Raw genomic sequence first — 21,883 nt, 5'->3', positions numbered from 1 at the left:
GAGGCAGATACACTCTTGCAGTTTAAATCTAGATTAAAGACCCATCTCTTTAACCTGGCTTACACATAACATACTTATATGCTTTTAATATCCAAATCCGTTAAAGGATTTTTAGGCTGCATTAATTAGGTAAACCGGAACCGGAAACACTTCACATAACACCCTATGTACTTGCTACATCATTAGAAGAATGGCATCTACGCTAATATTAGTCTGTTTCTCTCTTGTTCCGAGGTCACCGTAGCCACCAGATCCAGTCTGTGTCCAGATCAAAGGGTCACTGCAGTCACCCGGATCCAGTACGTATCCAGACCAGATGGTGGATCAGCACCTAGAAAGGACCTCTACATCCCTGAAAGACAGCTGAGACCAGGACAACTAGAGTCCCAGATACAGATCCCCTGTAAAGACCTTGTCTCAGAGGACCACCAGGACAAGACCACAGGAAACAGATGATTCTTCTGCACAATCTGACTTTGCTGCAGTCTGGAATTGAACTACTGGTTTCGTCTGGTCAGAGGAGAACTGACCCCCCAACTGAGCCTGGTTTCTCCCAAGGTTTTTTTCTCCATTCTGTCACCGATGGAGTTTCGGTTCCTTGCAGCTGTCGCCTCTGGCTTGCTTAGTTGGGGTCACTTCATCTACAGCGATATCATTGACTTGTTTGCAAATAAATGCACAGACACTATTTAAACTGAACAGTGATGACATAACTGAATTCAATGATTAACTGCCTTAACTATCATTTTGCATTATTGACACACTGTTTTCCAAATGAATGTTGTTCAGTGCTTTGACGCAATGTTTGTTTAAAGCACTATATAAATGAAGGTGATTGACTGGTTGATTCTAGAACTTGGATAAACCTTTCAGCATTGATGGTGCTCATCTTTCCAGATGTGTAAGCTGCCCATGCCACACGCACTCATGCAACCCCATACCATCAGAGATGTAGGCTTCTGAACTAAGCGCTGATAACAACTTGGGTTGTCCTTGTCCTCTTTAGTCCAGATGACATGGTGTCCCAGTTTTCCAAAAAGAACTTCACATTTTGATTAGTCTGACCACAGAACAGTTTTCCACTTTGCCACAGTCCATTTTAAACAAGCCTCGGCCTAGAGAAAACACCTGCGCTTCTGGATCATGTTTAGATATGGCTTCTTTTTTGACCTACAGAGGTTAATGTGATCGTCATTGCTAGGAGAGTTTTTGGTTTAAATTGTGTGTGTCTTGGCGCTTGGTTTTGAGTTTCACGGGACTGCCCAGTTTTGATCTGCTAAGTAGTGAGGCGTGTCCAGCTAACTTCAATCAATGGTAAACAGGCAAATACAAAAGTGGTAGGTTTCATCGCGGCAGCCCTCGTGTGAAGCCTCCTCCTGTGAAGACCGACGAGAGTAAAGACAATCGACTCTACCTGCGTGACTCCACCGAGCAAGGACAACGACAGGGCACTTGAGTATAGCTTCCCCCCCCTCCTTTTCTTCACTTTTTGTATAGCTTGTTTTCAAATATTTCTTACACTTGTAGTCACTATGTGCTTTCAGATCTCTACTATCACTACTAACACTCGGAGAGCACGGTATGTACGTTGCAGGAAGGCCTGTCTGACTAACCTACGGCCTGTCCCTCTGACCTCTACTACTACACTCTCTGTTCCAGTTGGTCTCTGGAACTGCCAGTCTGCAGTTAACAAAGCAGACTTCATTTCTTCTATTGCTACTCATTCTAGCCTCAACCTCATGGCACTGACTGAGACTTGGATCAAACCTGAAGATACTGCCACCCCTGCAGCCCTCTCCACTAATTTCACTTGTTCCCACACTCCTCGTATCACTGGGAGTGGTGGAGGTACTGGTCTCCTTATTTCAAAAGAATGGAAATTTGATCTTCAGCCATCACCTACAGGTAATGGTTCATTTGAATCACGAGCCATTGCTGTAGGTCAATTGGGAACTTCTTGGAGGAGTTGGATGTGCTGCTATCAAAATTTCCTGAAGATGGTACTCCTTTGGTACTGCTTGGTGACTTCAACATCCACCTAGATAAACCCCAGACTGCTGACTTCAAAACTCTGCTCACCTCATTTGATCTCAAGCTAGTGTCTACTACATCAACTCACAAATCAGGCAACCAACTGGACATCATCTACATGTGCTGTTGCTCTGTGGATAACTCTTCAGTTGCTCCACTGCACACCTCAGACAACTTCCTCATTACTGCTAACCTAGCACTTACTCCTGAAGCAGCACACACTGCAAAGCAGGTCACCTTTCGACAGAACTTATGCTCACTCTCTCCATCTCGCCTATATTCTGTGGTTTCATCCTCGCTTCCTGCACTCTCTCAGTTTTCATCTCTGGACACGAACAGCGCTATGGACACTCTTTGCTCCACTTTAACATCTTGCTTGGACAACTTTTGCCCACTGTTGTCTAGACCAACACGCACCGCCCCATCTGCCCCCTGGCTGTCCGAGGTTCTCCGTGAACATCGCTCTAAACTCAGGGCTGCAGAGAGGAAATGGCAGAAATAAAGAAACTCTACCGACCTCAGTGTGTATCAGTCACTCCTCTCTTCCTTCTCTGCAAATGTCTTCATGGCTAAACATCCTACTACCACAACAAAATTAACAGCTGTTGTGATACTCGGACACTCTTCAAGACTTTCTCTTCTTAATCCGCCTCCACCACCTCCTCCATCAACTCTTACAGCGGACGATTTTGCAGTTTTCTTCACAAATAAGACAAGAACCATCAGTGACCAATTCTCCACACCGCAGACTGAGGACAACTTCACAATGACCGACGCACACTCTTTCTCCTCCTTCTCTCCACTCTCAGAGATGGATGTCTCCAAACTCTTCCTGTTCAATCATCCTACTACTTGTCCACTTGATCCAATCCCCACTCACCTCCTTCAAGTGATCTCTTCTTCAGTCATACCTGCGCTTACTCACGTTATCAACTCCCTTTTCACTCTGGAACATTTCCCTCAGCATTCAAGCAGGCTCGGGTAAGCCCACTGCTGAAGAAACCATCTCTAAATCCAATGCTTCTTGAAAACTACAGACCAGTATCACTTCTTCCATTCATTGCAAAGACACTTCAACCAGCTTTCTATGTTCCTTGTACATGTGGCAGGATGGCTAGATCCTCTTATATTGGTTGTTAGGATTGTTGGCCTATCAGTAGTTATGGGTTAGCATATAAAAGGTGGAGCTGTGTCACAAGGATGTGTTACTCTTAGGTGCCCTGCCCCTTTCTGGTACCAGTGTTTACACTGTTGTTAGCAGTGTGGCTATCTTGGTCACGGCTAACTTAGGGTTCTTTTTGTGCATCTATCCAAAAGGTAAGCATTAGAGTAATGTGACTTCTGGCATCTTTGTACTCTTGTTGTGCTAATGTTAGTGTTTTGTATTTTTGTATCACTTATAGCAGCATGAAGTCAATTGGTTAATGTTGCGACCTGTGTTTGGTCAGACTGCTTACTCTGGTATGTGTAAGAATTATAGTACAAAGTTTAACCATACTGTGGGAACTAGTTGTTTGATTTTCATTGCAGCAGTTTGTTTCTGCCCACTCCTGTCTCCCACACCATCGTGTACATTGTTTATGGTTCTGCTTTTGTGTGACATATGGCTGCATTTTTCCAGTTTCTATCAACAACTTCTGGTTCAGATTCGGTTCAGTGCTCGTGCTGGCCCTGTCCATTTAACGTGGCTGAGGTGCTCGTGCGTTGGAGGGTTCCTGCTGTAGTGCAGGACTCTGAACATCAGTATTAAGAGGTGTTGCTGTCTTGTTCCCAGTTTGTTTGTTTGTGCATTTGTTTCCTTTTTTGTATTTCCTTTCTTGGATGGCTCATATTGTCCTCTATGTACTCAATGTGGAAGGCCAGATGCTTTTAATTATTTAAATTTATTATTTGATTGTTAATTTATTTTGAGCCCAGTGTGTATTTCATTTTTTATTATTATTTTTTTTTTTTAGTTTGTTAATATCTTTATTCTCTTGTGAACGTTTTGTTTGGAATTGTAAACTGTCTTCCTTTTTTGTTTTTGTTTTTTATCGGGTTTGTTCATTTATAGGTGCTGTGGGTCAAACCCCAAAAGGGCAGGGAGGCAGATTTCCACACACGTGCGGTGGTGGTGCTATCTTGTCACCGTGTGCAGTGTTGTGGCATGTCGATCACCAACCAAAATCTCACTTGGTATAGAGTGTGTGTGAATGGGTGCACCGATAGTGTGTGATAATTGCATTTTGTGATTCTTTAGGAGTTGATTCCAGCTGAAAACAGCCCTGTAAATCTTTACACTTTTTGTGTTATCAGCAACAAGTAACCAAGCATTAAGTGTGCCAGCGCTCATGTGATTTCACTTTTTTTTGTAATTTATTATTTGGATTAATAAAGCTTTGTATTATGGTACCCATGTCTCTCACTCTATTTTGTGGAAGTGAACCTGTATTGCCTTGATTAGCACCTATGAGTGCGTAGTATTTCCCTGGGGTGGCGTAGTCCTTTGTCTAGTGTTTATAGTTACTGTTGCCTATTGCCATGCTCTTACATACAGAACAACCTCCTGGACCGCAACCAATCTGGCTTCAAAAGTAGCCACTCAACTGAGACTGCTCTGCTCCTGTTACTGAAGCCCTTCGACTAGCAAGAGCAGCTTAAAAATCCTCTGTACTCATCTTACTGGACCTGTCTGCTGCTTTTGACACCGTTAATCACCAGATTCTCCTGTCCACCCTCAGAAAGATGAGCATCTCTGGAACCGCACTCCTGTGGGTTAAGTCCTACCTCTCTGACAGATCCTTCAGTGTGTCTTGGAGGGGTGATTGTTTCTAAATCACAACACCTTGCTACTGGGGTTCCTCAAGCCTCAGTACTTGGGCCACTTCTCTTCTCCATCTACATGACATCATTAGGATCTGTTATTCAGAAGCATGGCTTTTCTTATCACTGCTACGCTGATGACACCCAACTCTACTTCTCATTCCAACCAGATGACCCGACGGTAGCTGCTCGCATTTCAGACTGATTGACATTTCTTGCTGGATGAATGACCATCACCTTCAGCTTAACCTTACAAACACATAATTCCTGGTGATTCCAGCTAACCCATTGCTTCATCACAACTTCTCTATAACGCTGGGTTCGTCAACCATTACTCCTTCGAGGACAGCCAGAAACCTAGGAGTTGTGATGGATCATCAGTTAAGCTTCACTGACCACATTGCTACAACGACCCGGTCCTGCAGGTTTGCCTTATACAACATTAGGAAGATTAGACCCTTCCTGTCAGAGCAAGCAACCCAACTTCTTGTCCAAGCTCTTGTTCTCTCCAGACTGGACTATTGTAATGCTGTTTTGGCTCTTCCTGCATGTACTGTCAAGCCTCTGCAAATGATCCAGAATGCAGCAGCGAGGGTTGTCCTCAATGAGCCAAAAACAGCTCATGTTACTCCTCTCCTCATCAGGTTACACTGGCTACCAGTAGCCGCTCGCATCAAATTCAAGGTACTGATGCTAGCCTACAAGACGACCACTGGCACAGCACCAACATACCTAAACTCCCTGGTTAAATCTTATGTTCCCTCCAGAAGTTTGCGCTCTGCAATTGAACGACGCCTTGAGGTGCCATCCCAAAGAAGTTCACAATCAATCTCACGGACCTTTTCCTGGACTGCACCCAGGTGGTGGAATGACCTCCCAATCTCAATTCGTACAGCTGAGTCTTTACTCATTTTCAAGAAACATCTCAAGACTCCTCTTTCTCGCCATCACTTAACCAATACTAGCAATTTTCCTTCTTGTCTTTTCATTTATTTATAAAATAATTTGGCTATGCATTCTGTACTAGACTAACTGATACTTGTCATTGCACTTGTATACTGTTGTTGTTCTTTTGTTGACCTGACTGCTTCTTTTGTTCTCATTTGTAAGTCGCTTTAGATAAAAGTGTCTGCTAAATGATTTAATGTAATGTAATGATATTATGCACTGTAAATGATGATAACTTCAAACTCTTTGCAATTTTTCTCTGAAAAATTCCTTTCTGATATTGCTCCACTATTTTTCGCCGCAGCATTTGGGGAATTGGTGATCCTCTGCCCATCTTGACTTCTGAGAGACACTGCCACTCTGTGAGGCTCTTTTTATACCCTGTCATGTTGCCAATTGACCTAATAAGTTGCAAATTGGTCCTCCAGCTGTTCCTTATATGTAAATTTAACTTTTCCGGCCTCTTATTGCTAACTGTCCCAACTTTTTTGTAATGTGTAGCTCTCACGAAATCCAAAATAAGCCAACATTTGGCATGACATTTCAAAATGTCTCACTTTCAACATTTGAAATGGTATCTATATTATATTGTGAATAAAATTTAAGTTTATGAGATTTGTACATTTTTCCATTCCTTTTTACTCACAATTTGTACTGTGTCCAAACTTTTTTTGGAATCGGGTTTGTACATCAGCACATGTTGTTCAGGAGGGTTTCAAGAAACACGCTTCTTGTTCATCCAAAAACAAACTCCAACATATTCAGATGTACAGTACAATGTAAAAAGGATTTTCAAAGTAGTAAATAAAACAACGTTTTTGGAGTAAAAAGAAAATAGTCCTACAGCAAAATGTTTCAGCTGATGTGTTGTTAGTGAGCTCAGATTCATCCATAATGAGGTGGATCGATGGGATGTGTTGGGATGTCCCTTCAGAGGCTTTAATGCAGTGGAGTGTCCAGCGTGTGTTCAGTCCCATCAGACACACACACACACTCACTCACTCACTCACACACACAGCATCATGAAGCATCACTGCGCCATCAAACACGGCATCTTCAAAGAGTTCCTGGCCGAGTTCCTCGGGACCTTTGTGCTGGTGGTGAGTTTCTGCATCCTTATCTTCCCTTTGATTCAGCTCTGAGTCGACTCAGACAGCAGCTTTATTCATTGTTCCTCAGATTAAGTCCTTAAAAGCATTAAATCAGAGCAGGAACTCTTTAGTTCATGAAGTTGTGCATTAAAGGAATCTCTTCCCCAGTATGTTCTCCTGTTTTCCAGTATGTTTTTCTAAATGTCCTTAAAGCAAGAAACATTTACTTAATTTCAAGATTAAAATCTTGATTTCTGAGAAACTGAAAAAAATGTATTTATAATCAAAACGGGAACAAATATCTGTAAGCGGGGAACGAAAACTTGTTTCTGTGTGAATGAAGTTGATTTCTTCATTGGCAGGTATTCATTCTTGTTTTAAAATGGGAATTGGTTGTTTTCAAATCTGAAGTGTTTCTAACACAGCTCATGGAGAGAACATATTCTGTCTAATTTATTCCTTATATTTTCTTTGCTTGGTTTTATGCTTACCTTCATCAAAAACTCTGCTTTATTCTACATTGACTCTGCATATACAAATATAGTTCATGTATGGTTTTACTGTAAACATTTATATATATAATGATTAATTGTATGTGTTATTCTGTTGATCTGTCAGTGATTGCTCATTGCTGTGTGTGTGTGTGTGTGTGTGTGTGTGTGTGTGTGTGTCAGTTGTTTGGCTGTGGGTCGGTGGCTCAGACGGTGTTGAGCAGAAACACTCTTGGTGAACCGCTGACCGTCCACATCGGCTTCAGCACCGGACTCATGATGGGAGTCTATGTGGCTGGCGGTGTATCGGGTAAAACACACACTCATGTTATATAAGCATCACACACAGAGAAGCTCAGCAATGCTCACACGTGAGCTGGATCCACAAGCGTCTGATCACTACCCTTCCCAGAACCGATCAATAAACCCAATCCACAGTGGTTCCTTGGAGTTTGCGATGCTTTGGTTCACTGTGGGTTTCTAGATGAAACCCTCTTCTTCTTTCAGATGGTCTGAGATGTTTCCTCACCAATCGATATCCCTGAATGACATTGGTTTGCTCAAACACTGCTCTCGCTTGCTTTCTGAGGTCATATAGAGCCTGGAGCATCTGGACAGATCCATTGATCTGTGTGTGTGCAGTTTGTATGTGCAGTGTGTTTAGTGTGTGTGTGTCAATAACATTTTCAATTCAAGCTTATTTGTATTGCGCTTTTCACGATACAAATCGTTGCAAAGCAGCTTTACAGAAAATTAAGTTTCTACAATATTAAATAGTAGCTTATCAGTGGTGACTGTCAGTTTATGGACATATGGCAAAAATATACAGAAAAATCAGTTAAAGACGTAGTCAACCAGACGATGAACATTATTAACTGCAATTATTATATGATGCAGTCACACTTGTAGCAATATTAGTTAGTTCTGTTGTTGATTCAGGGTTAGCATCATCTGAGGTCCTCTGAGGGTCAGCATCATCTCTTCTCAGGTGTTCTGGATCCAGACTGGAGCTTGTGTAAATCCTAGTTACGCGAAACATAGAAACAAAATACAGACATCATTAGCATAGCTGCTGATCCAACAAACTAAAATTAATTAGTTTAACCCAAGCTAAAGAATAAGAATGGGCATTTGATCAAATGCAACTACACTCACAATTTAAGAGATGCACTATTCGAATGCTTGGCGAAAGAGATGCGTTTTTAATCTAGATTTAAACAGAGAGAGTGTGTCTAAACCCGAACATTATCAGGAAGGCTATTCCAGAGTTTGGGAGCCAAATGTGAAAAAGCTCTACCTCCTTTAGTGGACTTTGCTATCCTAGGAACCACCAAAAGTCCAGCGTTTTGTGACCTTAGGGTGCGTGATGGGTTGTAACGTGGTAGAAGGCTAGTTAGGTACGCTGGAGCTAAACCATTTAGGGCCTTATAGGTAAGTAACGATAATTTGTAACTGATACGGAACTTAATAGGTAGCCAGTGCAGAGACTGTAAAATTGGGGTAATATGATCATATTTCTTTGACCTGGTAAGGACTCTAGCTGCTGCATTTTGTTCTACCTGTAGCTTGTTTATTGACGAAGCAGGACAACCACCTAGAAGTGCATTACAATAGTCCAGTCTAGAGGTCATGAATGCATGAACTAGCTTTTCTGCATCAGAAACAGATAACATGTTTCGTAGCTTGGCAATGTTTTTAAGATGGAAGAATGCAGTTTTTGTAACATTGGAAATATGATTTTCAAAAGACAAATTGCTGTCTAATATAACACCCAGATTTCTGACTGTAGAGGAAGTAACAGTACATCCGTCTAGTTGCAAATTGTAATCTACAAGATTCTGTGTTGGGTTTTTTTGTTCCAATAATTAATACCTCTGTCTTATCCGAATTTAATAGGAGAAAATTATTGGTCATCCAATCTTTTACATTTTTAACACACTCTGTTAGCTTAGATAATTGGGAAGTTTCATCTGGTCTCGTTGAGATATATAGCTGAGTATCATCAGCATAACAGTGGAAGCTAATTCCGTATTTTCTAATAATATTACTAAGGGGCAACATGTATATTGAAAATAGAAGGGGACCTAGGACGGATCCTTGTGGCACTCCATATTTTACTGATGATAAATGAGATGACACCCCATTTAAATAAACAAAATGGTAGCGATCAGACAGGTAGGATCTAAACCATCTTAGAGCCTGCCCTTGAATACCTGTATAGTTTTGTAATCTATCTATGAGTATGTCATGATCTATGGTGTCGAACGCAGCACTAAGATCAAGTAAAACTAGCAATGAAAAGACATAAATGGATGATTTGAAATGGGCCTAAAATTTGCCAGTTCACTAGGACCTAGTTGTGGTTTCTTAAAAACCTTGGATTGTTTTGGTTATTTTCAATGAGTTTGTGTATATGCTCTGCCCTCGCAGTTTTTAGAGCCTGTCTATAGCTGGACATACTGTTTTTCCATGCAATTCTAAAAACTTCCAAGTTCGTTTTTCTCCATTTGTGTTCAAGACTACGAGTTTCTTTCTTGAGAGAGTGAGTATTACTGTTATACCATGGCACAGTACGTGTTTCTCTAACCTTTTTCAATTTGATTGGGGCAACAGCTTCTAATGTATTAGAGAAAATAGTGCCAATGTTGTCAGTCATTTCATCTAGTTCATGTGTATTTTTGGGTACAAATAGCAGTTGAGATAGATCAGGCAGGTTATTTGCGAATCTTTCTTTGGTGGCTGGAACAATAGTTCTGCCCAGACGGTATCGCTGCGACATATAGTTAATATCAGTTATACGCAGCATGCACGATACAAGGAAATGGTCTGTAATATCATCACTTTGAGGTACAATATCTATAGCAGTAAGATCGATTCCATGCGATATAATTAAATCTAGTGTATGATTAAAACGATGAGTGGGCCCGGTGACATTTTGCTTGACTCCAAAGGAGTTTATTAGGTCAGTAAACGCAAGTCCTAATGTATCATTTGTATTATCAACGTGAATATTAAAATCTCCCATGATTAGCGCCTTATCAACTGTAACTAGAAGGTCTGAGAGGAAATCTGCAAATTCTTTTAGGAATTCTGTATACGGCCCTGGTGGTCTATACACAGTAGCCAGAGCAAGAGATACATTAGATTTATTTTGCGTGTCTGACAGAGTAACATTTAGCAGAAGTATTTCAAAAGAGTTAAACCTGTATCCTGTTTTCTGGGTAACATTGAGAATATCACTATATATTGTTGACCAGTCTGACGGGGCTCATGCTTATAGCAGTAGTTTGGTGCAGTAGACTCATTTAGACAAAAATAATCATTTGGTTTTAGCCAGGTTTCAGTCAAGCAGAGTACATCAAAACTATTATCTGTGATCATTTCATTTACAATAACTGCTTTGGGTGTGAGTGATCTAATATTTATGAGCCCAAACTTTAAAAATAGTTTTTGTTCATTTACTTTATATGTTTCTGGTTTAATCACGATAAGATTTTTTCTAGATCCTACATTAAATTTATATTTTGACCTCACTATTCGGGGAACAGACACAGTCTTAATAGATTTTACAGCGCAAGTACTTTTATCATTTAAGCGGGTGGAACAAAAGTCATCATAATAGTTATTTGAGAATTGGAAGAAGTGTGTGTGTGTGTGTGTGTGTGTGAAAGAGAGAGAGAGAGAGAGAGAGAGAGAGAGAGAGTGTGTGTGTGTGTGTGTGTGTGTGTGTGTGAAAGAGAGAGAGAGAGAGAGAGAGAGTGTGTGTGTGTGTGTGTGTGCGTGGGTGTGTGTGTGTGTGTGTGTGTGTGCGTGAAAGTAAGATCTACAAGCATAGCACTGTACGATTTTACTGGTTTCATCATAACTCATCTGACAGTGATTACTTTAAAAAATATTCCATACTCCTAACATTGTATTTGTAAATGAGGTTATGAAGTCTGTATGTATCTTTGAGGTGGGCTGGTGTTACAGGAAGAACCTGTACAAGTGTGTGAGCCATGAACTGTAGATCTGTCTGCTTGTCAAAGACCCTTCCCAGGGTATTTAGATCTTGTTTTCTTTATGATTTCTTTCAGATCCAAATAAAAGCAAATGTGTGTGTGAGTGTTAGAGTGTATGTGTGTGTGTGTGTGTGTGTGAGAGAGAGAGTTAGAGAGTTAGAGTGTGTGTGTGTGTGTGTGAGAGAGAGAGAGTTAGTGTGTGTGTGTGTGTGTGTGTGTTTGTGAGTGTTAAAGTGTATGTGTCTGTAGGTGTGTGTGTGTGTGTGAGAGAGAGAGAGTTAGAGTGTGTGTGTGTGTGTGTGTGTGTGTGTGAGAGAGAGGTAGAGAGAGAGAGAGAGTGTGTGTGTGTGTGTGTGAGAGAGAGAGAGTGTTCGTGTGTGTCAAGTCACTTTTATTTATATAGCGCTTTAACCAACAACATGACTAAAACTTTAAAATTAACATGAAATATAGATAGAAAATATAAAAAATAAAATCTAATTTAAAGTATTAATAAAAACTATAATAGTGTTTCAGTGATACTAAAATAACTCACATTGATGATGACATGAATATTGACACGAATATGTCACATTTGAAGAAAAAACCTTCTTGTCTATAACATGTGTGAACATATAACACACAGTAGGGTACTGTAAGACTGGAAATGTGTTTGCTTGCCACTCAAGTACATTCTGAAGTATATTTTGGTATATGAAGGGTGAAACTGAATATGATTTCAATTCCAGACACTCTTTCACAAAAGTGACGTGACATACAGCCAAGTATGGTGGCCCATACTCAGAATTGTGCACACACACACACACACACACACACACACACACTGTGAACACAAACTCTCTCTCACACACACACACTCTCACACAGACACACACACACACATTCTCTCTCACACACACACAGACACACACACACACACACACACACACACACTGCTTCAGTGTCCGGGCGCAGTAGGGGTTTGGTTCTTGCTCAAGGGCTCATCTCAGTCGTGGTGTTGAGGTGTTGGTCATTCACAGTATATTTAATTGAGCTTCACTGTTTACAATGTATATTTAGCATATACTTCAAATACATCTGGGCTGGAGATATCTGTTTGTTTGTGGTTTCCTCAGGCGGTCACCTGAACCCCGCCGTGTCTCTGGCCATGGTCATCCTGGGGAAGCTGAAGATCTGGAAGTTTCCCATCTACGTGACGGCACAGATGTTGGGCGCGTTTGTCGGAGCGGCTGCAGTCTTTGGATTGTATTACGGTGAGTTTGAGGAATCCAATGGTTTTCATGTTTAGGATCTGATTAATGCATGTGTGTGTGTGTGTGTGTTCAGATGCGTTCATGGACTTCACCAGTGGGATCCTGTCGGTCACGGGGATTAACGCCACAGGACACATCTTTGCGTCATACCCAGGCAGACACCTGACGGTCCTGGGTGGGTTTGTGGATCAGGTCAGTCTGTCAGAACACACACATGTAGTGTGTTTCCCAGCCGCAGACTGATGAGCGCTTGACTAATAGTGAAAGTGAAGTGACATTCAGCCAAGTATGGTGACCCATACTCAGAATTTGTGCTCTGCATTTAACCCATCCGAAATGCACAAACACAGAGCAGTGAACACACACACACACTGTGAGCACACACCCGGAGCAGTGGGCAGCCATTTATGCTGCGGCGCCCGGGGAGCAGTTGGGGGTTCGATGCCTTGCTCAAGGGTACCTAAGTCGTGGTATTGAAGGTGGAGAGAGAACTGTACATACACTCCCCCCACCCACAATAATGCACATCCATCCACTCAACACCACCTAATTCAGCTTCTTTTGTCCCAAATAAACATCATGCTTTCAATTACTCAACAGAATATATGTGTGTGTGTGAGATAAAAGTATACAAAATTAGAAAAAATTACATACTTGCTAAAATGTGTTTCCAAATATTGTCAAGGAAACATATTTTCTACAGTACCTGTATAATTTTAACAAAAATATTCCACTATATTTTTGAAAATGTATTTAAAGAATATAAACCGATATTAAATCATTTAAAATATATATTTTGGCCTATATATTTCAGACCAAGAAAAAAAAATGTGTTTGTTGTCTATAATGTGCGCAATGCAACAAGTCAGATTTCTGTGATAGTACTGACAAACTAAATGTGTTTTAAATACACAATAACTAGCTTTATATATTTATCATCAATAATTTCTTACATTTATTTATATATAGATATTTCTTGTTCCACTGCTAGACATATTGTAATGATGAGACAGAGAGGTTCGGATCCATGTGCAGAACTTTTAATGAGAATGGTCAGACAGGCAATGATCAGCAACGGCGTCAGGTATATAGGGATAACCAGAATCGAAAACAGGAACAAGCAGATGTCGGGGACAGGCAGCAGAGAATCAGAGTCGGTATAAACAATCCAAAGGTCAGGTACAGAGAGATCAAACACAAGGAAAACGCTCGGAAATGACAGACACAGCAAATAAAGACTTCGCAGAGAGTGAGAGTGCTGCTTATGTGTGTGTAAATGAGGTGCAGGTGTGGCAAGGAGATTGACTGAGGAATGATGTGCAGGTGTGGCAGGGTGATTGTGATGCAGAGACTCATGGGAGATGTAGTTAGGGTGTGGTGTAACAGATAAGAGGTGCTAGAGTCCGAGTGACATCTGGTGGTGAGTGTGGAATTGTCCTGATTGGAGTGCCCTCTACAAAAGTTCATGGGCACTCCATGTAATGATCGTGACATAGCCGCCCCCCCTCCCCCCCGGCCTCCGAGAGCTCTGAGATGTGACGAGGCTCTAGGAGTTCGGCTGAGAAGTGACGAGGCTCTGGTAGATCTGTGGTGATTTGACTGGGTTCATGAAGATCAACTGTGACTTGACTGTGCTCATGAAGATCGTTGGTGACTTGACTTGGTTCCTGAGGATCAACTGTAACTTGACTTGGTTCACGGAGGTTAATGGTGACTAGACTTTGCTCATGAAGATCATTGGGGACCTGACTTGGCTCATGAAGATCATTGGTGACTTGACTTGGTTCCTGAGGATCAACTGTGACTTGTCTCATGAAGTTTAACTGTTGTTTTACTTGACTCTTGGGTGTTAGAGGTGACTTGACCCATCTCTGGATGGTCAACGGTGACCTGACTATACTCCGGGAAATCAACGGGGACCTGATCAACGGTGACCTGACTAGGTTCTTGGAAATCAACGGGGACCTGATCAACGGTGACCTGACTAGGTTCTTGGAAATCAACGGGGACCTGATCAACGGTGACCTGACTAGGTTCTGGGAAATCAACGGGGACCTGATCAACGGTGACCTGACAAGGTTCTGGGAAATCAACGGGGACCTGATCAACGGTGACCTGACTAGGTTCTTGGAAATCAACGGGGACCTGATCAACGGTGACCTGACAAGGTTCTTGGAAATCAACGGGGACCTGATCAACGGTGACCTGACTAGGTTCTGGGAAATCAACGGGGACCTGATCAACGGTGACCTGACTAGGTTCTTGGAAATCAACGGGGACCTGATCAACGGTGACCTGACTAGGTTCTTGGAAATCAACGGGGACCTGATCAACGGTGACCTGACTAGGTTCTTGGAAATCAACGGGGACCTGATCAACGGTGACCTGACTAGGTTCTTGGAAATCAACGGGGACCTGATCAACGGTAACCTGACTTGGTTCTTGGAAATCAACGGGGACCTGATCAACGGTGACCTGACTAGGTTCTTGGAAATCAACGGGGACCTGATCAACGGTGACCTGACTAGATTCTGGGAAATCAACGGGGACCTGATCAACGGTGACTAGCACTGACTCTGGAGGGTCAACGGGCACCTGACTCGACTCTGGAGGGTCAACGGGCACCTGACTCGACTCTGGAGGGTCAACGGGCACCTGACTCGACTCTGGACTGCCTGTAGAGACAGTTCCATCTTGTGCTGTGGCGCTGGGCTGGCGGCCATCTTGTGCTGTGGCACTGGGCTGGCGGCCATCTTACAGATAGGAGCTGAATACATTGGAGTAACCTCCTCAACTGTAAAGGGAGAGCCACAAAACTCCAACACAAAGTCAATAAACTGCCCCAGGGTCCAGCTAGGGTCTCCCTCCGGTAAACTCAAGCTTATCCTAGTATCAAGACCACTCCTGAAACAGTCCTTTACCAGATCCTCATCCCCAGGCAAAAGGTGACTATACTGAATGAATTCCTCCACAAAGAGCTCAATTGGTCTACCATATTGAAAGATGGAGCATAGCACCTTTATAGGGTTGCATGAACTGTTAGCTGACTCCATACCTGGTCTGGGGTTCAAGAAAGCTGCTGGATCCTGGTTTGGCGAAGTCTTCTGTAATGATGAGACAGAGAGGTTCGGATCCATGTGCAGAACTTTTAATGAGAATGGTCAGACAGGCAATGATCAGCAACGGCGTCAGGTATATAGGGATAACCAGAATCAAAAACAGGAACAAGCAGATGTCGGGGACAGGCAGCAGAGAATCAGAGTCGGTATAAACAATCCAAAGGTCAGGTACAGAGAGATCAAACACAAGAAAAATGCTCGGAAATGACAGACACAGCAAATCAATACTTCGCAGAGAGTGAGAGTGAGTGTGCTGCTTATATGTGTGTAAATGAGGTGCAGGTGTGGCAAGGAGATTGACTGAGGAATGATGTGCAGGTGTGGCAGGGTGATTGTGATGCAGAGACTCATGGGAAATGTAGTTAGGGTGTGGTGTAACAGATAAGAGGTGCTAGAGTCCGAGTGACATCTGGTGGTGAGTGTGGAATTGTCCTGATTGGAGTGCCCTCTACAAAAGTTCATGGGCACTCCATGTAATGATCGTGACACATATTTTAACCATGTTTACACTTTTGAAATGAATAAATGTATTACCCCACAATGAACAGAATTATGCTGAACACTTTACATAAATGCAACTGATTATAAATTTAAATAAAATCAAATAGATATTCAAGTAGATAATAATTTGCCAATAATATACCATGATTTGAGTGCAGAAATCTTATGTTTCTGACAAACATGCTTCACATTAAAGGTGTCATGAACTGCTGCTGTGATTGGACAACAGCTTTGCATAGTAAACTAACTACAAACTGACTTTGGTGAGACACGCACACATAATCAGGACACATCACTCAATCTCTAACAAAGCAATAGTGAAACTCTCATAAGTGTGCGGCAACATTCCTGTCGTATCCTGATATTTGAAACTGAAGGAAGGTTATGCAGTGACTGTGTTCTTCCTCAACCAGGCACTGCACTGTATTTAACAGCATGTTTATTGCTTGGTTGCTCAATCCGGTTTAGCGCCACTTTTGTCATTTCCCTAGTTTCTGATGCATGGATCAGTGGGCGTGGCTACAGAACTAGGCGTTGATATTCTTCTGTGGAGGCGGAGCTTAACCCATCTATTACAGGCACATTCCAGGATCTGGCACTCCCTAGGCCTGGTGTCACTTTTAGTATGATGAGCTCTTATATAGGCTATCAAACACTAAAATTAAAGTTGATTTCTCAATTCATGGCCCCTTTAAGTTGATTGTTTCTGTCATCAGGTGGTGGGGACAGGAATGCTGGTCCTCTGTATTCTGGCGGTGGTGGACGGCAGGAACATGGGTGCTCCTCGAGGCGTGGAGCCGCTGGCCGTGGGTCTGATCCTGCTGGGCATCAGTGTCTCCATGGGGCTGAACTGTGGCTATCCTCTAAACCCGGCCAGAGACCTGGGCCCGCGCCTCTTCACCGCCGTCGCTGGATGGGGCATGGAGGTGTTCAGGTATGAGTGCCAGCGCATCAGACTTAGACTGGGTTCAGTTTGAGCTAACAAGCATCATATTTCACTGTAGTATTTGATCAGAACCAGGCGAGCGACTGGGTTTGAGATGTTTTTGTTGACAGAGTTTCAGTCACAGCATCAGTTAAGTTTGAGTTAATGAGCTCTGACAGTCTAATTAGTGTGCTACACACACACACACACACACACACACACTCTCTCTCTCTATTGATCAGTTCATCACAGAATATCACATGTACTCAAGCGCTGCAGATGTGCTGAATGTGTAGCTTCACATTATGTTTGTTTGATTAGTGAGCTCGTCACATTGTTCAGGTTAATGATATTATACATTTCTGAGCCCTAAACAGATGCTCAGAGAAACTGAATAAATGACAAGTATAATTGTAAACCAACAGAAGATCCCGATGGCATGGTCATTAATATAGTAGGTATGCTTTAAATTTGTTTTATTTGTATATAATTTTACATTTTTTCAATTATTTTCTATTTCTGTTTTCATTTTCATTTTTAAGTTTAGTAATTTTGTTGTGATTTTTTTCTTTTCTCATTTTGTTTTAGCTTTTAATCATTTATATGTCCAGTTTATTATCATTTATATACGATTGTTGTTTTTAATCTTATTTTGAATTGGTTTTATTTTTATATTTTCCTTAAAGTTTTAGTACTTTAGTTTTTTTTTACAAAATATATATTTTATATTTTTTATGTCAGTTTAAGTTATTTTAGTACATCAAGTTGTATTTACAGCTGTATTTACTTAGCTTATAACATCCAAGTGAAAGACAAAACCAGAATTTCAGGAAAAAAAGAAAAAGAAAACAGAACCACTGAGTTGGAAAGAGGATCACCCCCCTCCTAGAAATGAGTTGTGGTGTGGCTGATTACCTTCGATGAGAGCCATCTGACTTTCAGCTGTGATCAGCTGTGCTCATTATGATCAGCTCAGCATGAAAAGAGCTTTCCTGGAGTGTTTCAGTCCTCGATAGAGCGACTAAAGCCTACAAACAAACACAAGACACTTTCAAAAGATCTCCGAGATAAATCTGTGGACAGGCACAAGTCAGTAGATGGATACTAAAACATTTCAAAGGCTCTATCAATGTCTACAGAAGCACAGTGTTTAAGTCAATTATTAAAAAGTGGAAAGGTATTTGGTAAAACACAGAGCCTCCCTTGATCAGGACGTCTCTCTAAACTGATGAAAGAGCCAGAGGAAACTGATCAGAGAGGCGACCAAGAGCTACAGCCAGTCCTGGATCCTTCATAGTAGCCTTCAATCTTGTGTTTTAACCAAGAAAAATCAAATCTTCAACACAGAGCTACAATGAGTTTGCACACTTCCAGGCTACAACACATTAAATAATAAATACATTAACATCAGATTTATGAAGTCAAAGCAAATGGTTTTCCAGAAACCGTAACAACTATAGCATAAACATCTACCTTAAAGAGTTTAAATCGTTTTATTATAAGCAGGTTTTCTTTCTGGCCCTGGAGAATCATCAGGGCTGAACTTCGGCTTTGAACTTTGACTTTTTGCCTTTATTTTAACCAATTTTTAATATAAGTAGCCTATAATAAGTTTTAGTGATGTTAATAATATACATCATTAATGCTATATTATTGCAGTGTCAATAACTGCATGATAAATAGGTATGGTAATAGGAATTTGAAGACTTTATTGTCATCGTAATTTTCTGCATATAACGAAATTAGGAGCACTGCTCCTGACTGGTGTTAGAAAAACAAACATATAACCACAGACAATAAATTAGACTATAAGTAAATACAACAAGTGACAAATACAGAGTTGTGATATTCACGTTGCGCAATCAGAGTAAAGTGACAGATTTATAGAATTGCACATTGGCCTTCACAGTGATATGCACAGTATGTTTATACAAAAGTACAATTTAAATGGAGTGAGTACCTGTAGAGATTTAGTGACTAGATATAGTATTGCACAATTGATAGTTATTGTATAATTATTTCACATGTATTATTGAGCTTTACTGCAGATATAATTTTTCACATTTAATAACAAGATATGGTCATTTCAACTGACATATTATTTAGTGCATTTGTTTGAAGTTTTGATAAATAAAGTGTATAGACAGTGTTATTGCGGATTGACATACTGCATGTTGTACAATATTGTATGTCAGTATTGTGTATACAAGACTCGTACTCAGTCTTGAACTTGGTCTCGAGACCTTATTTTAATGGTCTCAGTCTTGTCATACACTCTTGTGCATTTAGTATTGACTCGGACTCGAACATATTAGGAATCTGACTTATTCCCGAGTCCACTCGAGTCCCAATCAAAATATTTCATGATTATTACTGTATGTTAATATTTCTTTAAATTTGATATATGATTGACATGTTCAACGATTGGTGATGTTCTTGTGATGTCAGATGTTAGCGTAACGTTAGTGCAGAGGCAGCAGGACTCAGGTCAGGATGTCTCATGAACTTAACACCTTAACTTTTTAAAACATCTGTTACATCATCTATTATTCAGTTTACATATAAGAGCCACAAAGAGTCTGTGTGCAGTAAGACTATAAAAAAGAAACATTCTGTGATATGTGGCCTTTTTACTCTTAACTGCTAATATTTTTTAAACACACATATATATATATATATATATATATATATATATATATATATATATATATATATATATATATATATATATATATATATATATATATATATTGTGGCGGGGAGGGTGATCACACGGACAACATTAATGCAATGAAGTCCCCAGAAGGGTGGTTTATTGAGCAGTGGGTGCAAGTAGACTGTGCAGTGCTGGCGTGCTCTGGTGCAGGAGTCTTGGTTGTGCAGCAAAAAGTATCCGGTGGTGCGGTGTGACGTGCTGTTCCTCAGATACCTGAATCTGAAAGAGAGCCAGAACACAGCGTTAGTTTTGTTTTGGAGTCAAAGCTCAACTACCTCTCCTTTTCCTCTGCTTAAAACATGTTCTGCTGATGAGGTTCAGGTGTCGGTGATCACCATGCACTCACCAGTGATTGCAGTGTGAGCGCTGTTTCCTCGGCGACGCTAATCCCTCGTTAGCTGACTCGCCACACCCCCCTCCCCCCAAAGCGCCGTGCTGGTACTGCTTGAACATCTGTGGAGAGACAAGGGAGATTGGGGGGGTGGGAGGGAAGTGTTATTTGTCAGACCTGACCATAGTGACCACATCCTGGAGAGCCCGTCGGCATTGCCATGAGCTGCCCCAGCCCGTTGCTGAACCCTAAAGAAGAAATCCCGGAGGGCAAGGAACCTGGTGACCCTGGCAGTAGTATCTTTGGCCTGGGCCATCCACTTGAGCAAAGCATGGTCTGTGATAAGAGTGAAGGTGCAGCCCAACAAGTAATACCTCAACTCTAGGATGGCCCCCTTGATGGCAAGCGCTTCTTTCTCCACGGCTGCTCTGCTGGGGTTAGCTTCCGACTGATGTATACGACTAGGTGCTCCTCTCCTCCTTTCTCTTTGGGAAAGGACTGCACTCAGGCCAGTGTCAGAAGCATCCGTCTGTAGGAAGAATGGGCAGCCGAAGTCCGGGGCATGTAGGACGGGCGAAGACGAGAGTGTCCCCTTGAGGGTTTGGAATGCAGCTTCCGCTGCAGCCATCCACTTCAGCTTTTCTGGCCGCCCTTTTTTGGTCAGGTCTGTCAAAGGGCTGGCTATTGAGGAGAAAATTGGTATGAAGCAGCGATAATATCCGGCTAATCCCAAAAAGGCACGGTGGGCTGCGCCGCTTGCTGAACTGCCTCTATCTTCTTGCTCTGAGGTAAGATTAGCCCTCGCCCAAGGTTAGCAGTAAGTCCAGCTCGCCGTAACTCCGTTAGCATTCTCCGTAACTGATCAAGATGTTCCTCCCAGCTCACCGAGTGGATGACCACATCATCCAGGTACACAGCGGCGTAGGACTGGTGTGGTCGCAAAATGATGTCGAGCATTCTCTGGAATGTGGCAGGAGCCCCGTGTAGGCCAAAAGGGAGAACCCGGTAATACCAGTAGCCACCAGGGGTACTGAAGGCAGTCTTCTCCTTGGAGTCGGGAGTGAGGGGCACCTGCCAATAGCCCTTGATTAGATCGAGCATAGAGATGTAATGGGCCCTGCCTAACCTCACCAAAAGCTCATCCATACGGGGCATGGGGTAACCATCGAAGCTTGAGATTTCATTAAGCCGTCTGAAATCGTTACAAAACCGGAAAACCATCTTTTTTTGGGACCATTACGATGGGACTGGACCAGGGGGTGCTACTTCATCCTCAATAGCCTGCCGGCGAGCCTCCAGGATTCGGTAGGGCAGCTGGTGAATGATTTCACCAGGGGGTGTGTGGATCTCATGTTGTATAATCTGGGTTTACCCGGGTAGCGTATTGAAAACATCTTTGAATTGTCTGACCAGGGTGATTATCTCCGCCTTCTGCATCGGGGAAAGCTGTTCACCTACCGCGACCACTGGGGTCTCCTCCTGGGGGAAAGCTGCCAGTTGCTGCCGGGGAGCCACCCACCTCTTGAGCAGGTTGATGTGGTAGATCTGCTGCTCCTTCCGGCGTCCCACCTGGCGAACACGGTACGTTACTGGCCCTACTTTCGCTATGATGGTATAGGGCCCCTGCCAGGAGGCTAGGAGTCTCGGACAAGGGGCATCACCCGTTCAATCCTC

At 42.1% G+C, this 21,883-nt stretch overlaps 1 protein-coding gene and 1 long non-coding RNA gene across 2 annotated transcripts in view; both read left to right on the top strand.

Moving 5' to 3' along the window:
* Positions 1–2,818: 2,818 nt before the first annotated feature.
* Positions 2,819–4,414, top strand: LOC113066471 (uncharacterized). The gene is made up of 3 exons (XR_003279176.1): positions 2,819–3,348; positions 3,435–3,492; positions 3,562–4,414. It is a non-coding gene; the product is annotated as an uncharacterized LOC113066471 (long non-coding RNA).
* Positions 4,415–6,767: 2,353 nt separating this feature from the next.
* LOC113067148 (aquaporin-9-like) overlaps positions 6,768–21,883 on the top strand; it is a 58,164-nt gene continuing 43,048 nt past the window's right edge. Inside the window, exons 1-5 of the mRNA XM_026239421.1 lie at positions 6,768–6,881; positions 7,547–7,673; positions 12,480–12,617; positions 12,691–12,809; positions 16,954–17,171. Coding sequence (XP_026095206.1) covers positions 6,804–6,881; positions 7,547–7,673; positions 12,480–12,617; positions 12,691–12,809; positions 16,954–17,171 — 680 coding nt within the window. The 5' untranslated portion in view covers positions 6,768–6,803. The remainder of the gene's footprint in view (positions 6,882–7,546; positions 7,674–12,479; positions 12,618–12,690; positions 12,810–16,953; positions 17,172–21,883) is intronic.

The sequence above is a fragment of the Carassius auratus genome, chromosome 50 (assembly GCF_003368295.1).
Source record: "Carassius auratus strain Wakin chromosome 50, ASM336829v1, whole genome shotgun sequence".
Classification (NCBI taxonomy): domain Eukaryota; kingdom Metazoa; phylum Chordata; class Actinopteri; order Cypriniformes; family Cyprinidae; genus Carassius; species Carassius auratus.
The sequence above is the reverse complement of the archived record's forward strand: the minus strand, read 5'-3'. Positions and strand labels throughout refer to the sequence as shown.